Source organism: Pezoporus occidentalis, unplaced genomic scaffold (assembly GCF_034315485.1).
Source record: "Pezoporus occidentalis ecotype Australia unplaced genomic scaffold, CSIRO_AGI_Poc_V1 ctg49, whole genome shotgun sequence".
In the NCBI taxonomy this organism is placed as follows: Eukaryota; Metazoa; Chordata; class Aves; order Psittaciformes; family Psittacidae; genus Pezoporus; species Pezoporus occidentalis.
Window position 1 is genome coordinate 3,296,131 of NW_026915824.1, and position 7,802 is coordinate 3,303,932.

Below are 7,802 nucleotides of genomic sequence, written 5' to 3' on the forward strand. Positions count from 1 at the left end.
CACTCTTTTATTTTCAGATACTCCTTCAACTTTCATCAGAGCTGGATGCCAGAACTGCCAGTTATTGCCAAAATGCTGATGTTGAATCAAAACAGAGAAAAGAGAAAAGTGAAGAATTGCTTCAGGAACTAAACACTCTTAAAGAACAACTGGCCCCTGGTGGCTCTGCCAGTCAAGCATTAGAAGAAGAAAACTACAGGCTTCGTAACAAGTTACAGGCTGCAGAACAAGATGTGAAGGTACTGATATTTGTTTCTAAGGAAAGCTTACTTAATGCTTGTTTTTTAAGTGAGAGTATATCAGGCTGGAAAAAAAAATTAGTATTGATGGCAACTGTAAATCTGTGCCACAACATACCAGCCCAGAGTGCACTTCAGTTTTGTAGCTTTTTTTATTCCGGAAGTGCAAGTTTGAGCTCTTGCCTGTCATGTGTCTTAATTACCTGTTTTCTGTACACAAATATCACTTCAGAAATCAGCATGAAATGTTCCTGAATGGTTTTGATGTATTGATTTTAATAGTGTGATACTCTTGATGCTTCCTCTAAGTGTATGGTACTCACTATATCAAATAGGAAGCTGGAGAATAATTCTGTCTTTAATTCTAGGGATTGAGGACTCATTTTCTCTCTGTCCTATTTTTTGTCACAGTTGCCCTTGTTTGAAGCACTTATTTTTTTTCTCCTCAGACTTGAGTGTTTCAGAATACTAAAAGGTGACTCAAAACCATGAGGGACACACCAACAGTTGCTATAGAGCCTGTAGTGTTGGATGTTCTTGTGTGGTTTGGGTTTTCCTTTTATTAAGAGTATGACCATGTGCTGTTACTGTTGTATCCTTTTGTATAACTACTCATAACTGATTGATATATTCCAATAGGCTAAGGAAGTAAAAATTCAGGAATTGGAAAATGTAATAAAAGAAGTAGGAAAAAATCTTGACAAGAAAGATGACACTATAAACAAGTTACAAGCACAGATAAGAACTAAAACGGAGACAAGCGAGCTCACCCAACTGCAAGACAAACTGAATGAGATGGAGAAGTGCCTCAAAACTGCCTTGACAGAGAATCGGAGTCTTCAGGTATGAGCAAAATGCTTCACTCTTCTCATTCTCATCTGATCTTGGAGAGAGAATCTGCTTGAGAACAGCTGTAGCTGAAGTGTAGCTCTCTCAAGTCAGTTTGGTTTGTATGGCATTCTTAAACACTGTACTTGCCAGTTTCACACTCTACCAGTGCAGCTTTCAGAGGCAAAACTTAAAACCCATAGTCTTGGGCTCAGCAATATTAGAAGCACTTATGTGATGCATTTCTGAAACATTCTAAAAGTTTTATTTTGAAACTGAAGCACGAGCTGTTTTTTCTATGTAATATGGTTGCATACTAGTTCAAAATTCCCTTAGATGTGCAAACAAGTCAAACTTGCTATGGTATGATTGCATGTAATACACCAGAGTTAGGATACCAGCTAATACTATAGTGCTCATTGGTAATGTGGGCATTCTTACTCCAAAATAACTTCCAGCTCCAAGTCTTGTCCTGCAAAATCTAGCAGTAAAGATACAAAGTAAGCAACCCTTAAACTCATTGCTAAGAAACAAGCCTTTCTTAACACTTAATCTTTTCTTTTCAGGTGAAATTAGATAAAGGTGCTGAGTTGTATAAAGAAGAAATTGATAATCTCAAAACACAATTGGTAAAATGTGATATGGAAAGAATGAAACAATCCAAATCTTTTGATTCAAAGTAAGTTCAGCTTCTACCTTGTTATAGTTCTCCACTCTTTAGCTCTTAGCTCTTACTTTTCCATTTATTTTTTTCAATAGAATAAGAAGTGAGCATTCAGCTTTATGTATCCTAGGTTTTTGCTGTAGCTAGATTCCAGAGAAAGTAAAAAGCACATGCATCTCGGGTTGATTATAAAACTCCTACTCTGTATGCACACCAAAATATCAACCCACCCATGTTCAGCCATAAATGAAATGAGGAGAAATCAGTAATTGAAATCACTCTTAAGTCACTGAAGTGAATGGATACACAGAATTCTAGTCCAGTTTGTTTCCTGCACTCTACCTAAAATCTGACAACCAGATTTATATAGTTTTACTTGTAATAACTTTGTTTTGTATTTGACAGCACATAGTAGCTCTCCTGAAACTGTGATTATTAAACTTTTTTTTTTTCTCCCTTCCTGCCTCATGTAGACTTGCTAATTATAAAGCTCTTGCAGAACACCAAGAACAACAGATAACAAAGCTGAAAGAAGAACTTAGAAGAGCCCATCAACAGCATGATGTTACTGGTAAATTCAAAACAAATATAAGGAGCTCTATGTTAAACATTCAGTTTTAAGGTCATATGGTTGAAGTCCAGATTGAGATGTAGGCATTTTGCCTCAAAGGGTATAAGAAGGATTGGGTGCATTGGAAGATAAAGTGGAAAGTAAAATGTTAGCTGCACATACAGAATCACAGAATCATTAGGGCTGGAAGAGATCATCTAGTCCAGCCCCCCTGCCAAGGCAGGGCCACCTAGAGCAGGTTACACAGGAGCGCATCTAGGTGGGTTTTGAATGTCTCCAGAGAGGGAGACTCCACAACCTCCCTGAGCAGCCTGTTCCAGTGCTCTGCCACCCTCAACATAAGGAAGTTCTATCTCATGTTGAGGTGAAACTTCTTGTGTTTTACTTCATGGCTGTTACTCATCATCCTGTCACTGGGCGCCACTGAGAAGAGTATGTCACGATCTTCCTGGCATGGGCCTTTTAGATACTTATATGCATTAATGAGATTCCCTCTCTGTTTAGTCTTTTCTCTATACTAAACAGGTCCCAGCACATTTGCCATTTTTTCCTTGACTTCAGATGTGAACAGCTGATTCTAATCATTCTAATCATACATATTTGAAACTAACTATTTTAACTCTAAATGACCCAGTGAGTATTCTCTTAATTTTCTCAATATCTCCCTGGCAGTGTGAATAGTGGTGGGGGGTGGAGGAGAGTAGGTGGTGGTTTACAGAAACAAAACAGAACAGAAAACCATTGTAATGGCACTTGTAATTGAGTGCGGTTTTACATGTAACACCATAGGAAGGAGTAGACAAAAAAAATCTGATTGTCCAAATAATGCATGTATCTGTATAAAACTGTTTCCTAGTGGTGCCAGAAAAAGAAGCTCCTCAGCAATCCCAAATGCCTATTACTTGTGGTGGTGGCAGTGGTATTGTGCAGAGCACACAAATACTTATTCTAAAATCTGAAAGAGTGAAACTACAGAAAGAGAACTCACACCTGATGAAACAACTTGACATTCTACAAAGGTAAGTATAAAGCTGATCAACAACATGTCAAATTATTTCTTGCTATTTAACTATGTATGCCATCAGCATCTGTTTCTGGGAGGCCTACAGAAGTGAGGAATTACTATAAGACTTTCTAGATACTTTCACATCAAACTTACATTTAAAGGTAGTGAGTTCCTGCTTATGTATCTTTATGGCTTTGACCTTGGTTTTCTGTTTTATTTTTTTTAATCTCTTAAATGCTAGAAGATATACTTAAATTGTATGTTGGAAAAATTTTTAGCTTGGGAAATAAATTGCCTCTGAAAGCAAGATGACAGATACGGTGTTGCATTGCTGTGTGTGTGTGGTATGTCATCTGAAAATACAGGAACTGTCTTAGAACCATAGAATCATAGAATAGTTAGGGTTGGAAAGGACCTTAAGTTCCAACCCCCCTGCCATGGGCAGGGACACCTTACACTAAACCATATCACCCAAGGCCTCGTCCAACCTGGTCTTGAACACTGCCAGGGATGGAGCATTCACAACCTCCCTGGACAACCTATTCCAGTGCTTCACCACCCTAACAGGAACGAATTTCCTCCTCATATCCAATCTAAACTTCCCCTGTTTAAGTTTTAATCCGTTACCCCTTGTCCTATCACTACAGTCCCTAATGAAGAGTCCCTCCCCAGCATCCCTATAGGCCCCCTTCAGATACTGGGACATACTTGTTGGGAGGTTTTTTTTCCCTTATATAAAGAACTGCTTTAAATTTTTCTTTATTAAATGCTGGGGTGTGTTTTGTTTATATTTTTCAGTAATGAGCTTCAACTGAAAGAGGAAGTTAGAAAATGGAAAGAAAGAGCACTAAAGAAAGAGAAACTCTTGAGAGAAAATGCTCGAGAGATGATAGCGAGTTCCCCAAAGAAGACAGTGTCATATTCCCGTAAAGAGCAAATGCCTTCACCTGCCAAGGAACCCATTTCTCAGGAGGCTGTGACTCCAGATGCAGTGAAGACTCTACCACCGACTTCTGCAACAAATTTCTTTGATAATTCCAGCTTGGGTACACTTACAGGTGTGTGACACAGTGATATTGTGCTGTAAAGGTTTGGAGAGATAAAACACAAGGGGTGGTCTGTGAGATGAGGGTGGTAAATACTCCATACTTCGTATATTCTGACCTGAAGTTTGCATGGCAACACAATTTTCCTGAGTGGTTAGCTGACAATTGTAGGGCTGACCAGCTGGAGCCATGAAGCTTTTATATATGTTCTACAGAACCTAAATACTTAAATGAACTCTTCACCCCATGAACATTATACAGTCTTTTTTCTTTTGCGAAACTTTTGTTTCTTTTGGTTTTTTTTTTACTTTTGTTGGAAGTTTTTATGACTGACTTTTTAATTAGCAGAATATCATTACATCATACACATATAATTACACATAGCGTTTTGAATGCTCCATCCCTGGTGGTGTTCAAGGCCAGGTTGGACAGAGCCTTGGGTGACATGGTTTATGCAAGGTGTCCCTGCCCATGGCAGGGGGGTTGGAACTAGATGGATCTTAAGGTCCTTTCCAGTCCTAACTATTCTATGATTCTATGATTCTGTTCCAATGATTACCAGATAGCTGATGTTCTACACTGTTTTGCTTTTTAACTTTACATTGGTTAAACACAGACTTCTGGCAAAACTGTTTGAAGTTACCTGCTGGTTAATGTTTTTTCTAAACTTCAAGATCATAGACTCCAGTCTCTGCATCTGTCTGCCTGGCTTCAACTGCAGTAGTAGCTGTCTTGATAACTTCTGTTCCTCAGCCCTGGTCAAGATTCCTCACATCTGAGGAAGTCTCCTAGTGCTCTACATTAGCATATTAATGCTACTGCACTTGATTTTAAAAACCTCTAGCAGACATGTTGGAAAGTTAACCAGTTTTCAAGGTATTAATGGCAGACTTCCAGAAAGAATATAATCCATTGCAGTTCCTTGTGGTACTGTTACCAAGATCCTCAGAGGCAAGCTTTGATAGAGGACATTTGAAACACTGGTCAGGATTGAATTGCTGTATTCCTACTGCTTGTCTAACTGGGAATGTTTAGATGTTACTTTAACATTCTTGTCTTCTGTTATAGGTACACAGCCTGCGGGAAAAGAGCCCCCAGAAGAACATCTTAAACACTGGTTGGGATCTTCAGAGAAAGAAAAAGCCCCTGATTGTATTGCTCAATAAAGGTGTTTTGTTTTAAGCTGGCTTTACTGTCACTACAGCCACAACCTGCTTTTGATCTGAAGTAATTCATATATGCAATCAGCCTCTCAAATAGTGAGAAAAGCACTGGCACGCAGATCCCTTGCTATCTTGGAGCTGCTACAATTGGAAAGGCAGTCTTGTTGCCCACAAACTACTGATCTGATTATGTTCTGCTTTGGTGGCTTGTTTCTTTCCTGGATGGCAAAGAAAGAAAAGCTAATGTATTAAAGAAAAGGAAATGGGAATGGAACATTAATCTACTGTGAAACTTCTCAGTCATAAATTAAATTCTGTCGTTCCTAAACCAGCCCTCTTCTGGGTGGGCAATACTTGTGTCTTCAGAGTGCTGTTGAGTTGAAAAGAACTATGCTTTTTGTTTCTCAGCATGCAGTTTTTATAACATGCTTTCTCTCAGTCCACAGAAATGGCATTTTCACCACAAATTTAACCTATCTGGACATTGCAACTGAACTCGCTAATTTTCTGTTTATAGGGTACAATCAAGGGTTCCTTTTAAACACCTTACAGTATTTCTAAGCTCAGCTAGTTATGGTACCAAGAATAACTTTGTACTTGGCATCTTTCAAAATACTTCTAGTGCCCGTCTGAAGTTGCTATTGGAATTTTTTTTAATAGTAAGCAGTGGACCTGACACTTCTTTGCTACTCTAGTGAATTGAAAATAAACTGAATGGTGATCAGGGCTGCAAGACAGTATTTTAATAGCCTGCTTATCTGCATTGTGAGACCTACTTTTTGTATGTTTTGTATAATAACATTTGTTTTGACAATAAAATGCTAAGTATTTAAAAACATATTTGCTGTTCACTTTTGCTATGATCTAAGGGTGTTTGATTACAATATTCAGTATCTAAGAACTCTCTTTTTATAGTAATCACATCACTTCCATCATTATCTTGCTTCTTGTCTTGTGTCATCTCACTTTCTGCAATAATTACTTTGTGTGGAAGTTTACTGTTGGTGTTTAGTTTAATTTTTGGAGTCTGTCAGGAAATGTTTGGGATCTAGAAGTTCTTCCTCCCATGCCCTGCACTGCTAACTAAATAGGAATTTGGCACTCAAACCCAAAGATCAACTCTGTTTAAGAACAAAATAATCATCATGATACAAGAGTCATACTTAGGGAAGATAAATATATCAAAATCATAATCCTTATTTTATATGAATAAAGCTTTTGCTGCAAGTGTGTAAGTACTCTGTTTTGGGTTACCCAAACTGATAAGCATATGGTTACACTGACACGTTTCTTGGAATGCAGCAGTTGCGGTCATCGGAAATGTTGCACAAGGATTATTTATGTGATGGAGGTCTTCAAGAGGTATCTAAAAGAACCAACTATCTTTTGTCCTGAATAGCTGAAAACTGTACTAACTGTTGTAACTACTAAGAAATTGCAAGCATCTATCTCAGTCTCTTTGACCTGAAATGTATTTTGGGAAGCTTTTAAAGCTATTGCTAGCCAAAGCTACACAGATTCTCACTACTATTAATGTGTTCAGCAATGAACTGTCTCCTTTCGTACCACAGCCATGGGCATGTAGGAGCAGTTTATTTCCTGACAGTGATATGTGTTAAGTGCTGATGCGTTTGTGGTGGTGGTCTTTAATTTGTTTTGAGGTAGGTTGGTTGGGGTTTGGATTTTTTCTTTTTTTGCTTTGTTTGGTTTATTTTTTTGATTTCCACCATTACTGAAAGATATTTCCTTTACCAGCTTTTTTTCTCTTTATTCGTTCCATCTTGGTGCTTTAACAAATGAGTTTAACCTTCTTCCTTTTGGAAGGGAGAAACAATGTGTGTATACATAGATCTACCTTTCTTATACACAGTTACAGGGGCAGTTCTGTTTTAAAAGCTAACGTAATTTAGCAAAAAGACAAGACAAACTTAACACATAAAGTTAAGTAATGTTAACTCAGTTTAGCCACGGAAGTGGCTTCTCTTAGGAAAATATGCCTTACAAGTTAAGGCAGGACTCCAAATTCTTCATGAAAACATCAATAAATTATTGTCCTAGTTTGGAATTAGGTAGCTTATATGGTTTAAAGAGAGACTGCTGGGGGGGGGAACATGTCTGTGGCCTGTTCTGGAGGGAATCCTGTGGATTTGTTGAATTCCTTAAGGAGAATGGATGGTGAACGCTGGTGCTCCTTTTTTAGTGTGTTTTCTTCTGCAGGAATAAAACCACAGCATTCAGCCTCGAGTTTCGGTAGGTGGCGGCATCTCAACGTTTCAACAGGAAAT

The 7,802-nt window shown here is 38.2% G+C and overlaps 1 protein-coding gene and 1 long non-coding RNA gene across 4 annotated transcripts in view; one reads left to right on the top strand and one right to left on the bottom strand.

Moving 5' to 3' along the window:
• The window catches only part of CENPE (centromere protein E), a 36,482-nt gene extending 30,918 nt beyond the window's left edge, over positions 1-5,564 (top strand). For all 3 annotated transcript variants that reach the window (XM_062636710.1, XM_062636709.1, XM_062636711.1), the window contains 7 exons: positions 18-239; positions 879-1,082; positions 1,634-1,746; positions 2,205-2,302; positions 3,159-3,321; positions 4,107-4,366; positions 5,423-5,564. In XM_062636710.1, the coding sequence (XP_062492694.1) occupies positions 18-239; positions 879-1,082; positions 1,634-1,746; positions 2,205-2,302; positions 3,159-3,321; positions 4,107-4,366; positions 5,423-5,520 (1,158 nt within the window). In that variant the 3' untranslated portion in view covers positions 5,521-5,564. The remainder of the gene's footprint in view (positions 1-17; positions 240-878; positions 1,083-1,633; positions 1,747-2,204; positions 2,303-3,158; positions 3,322-4,106; positions 4,367-5,422) is intronic.
• The window catches only part of LOC134173055 (uncharacterized), a 314,635-nt gene that overhangs the window by 75,059 nt on the left and 231,774 nt on the right, over positions 1-7,802 (bottom strand). The gene's annotated exons all lie outside the window — the stretch shown is intronic.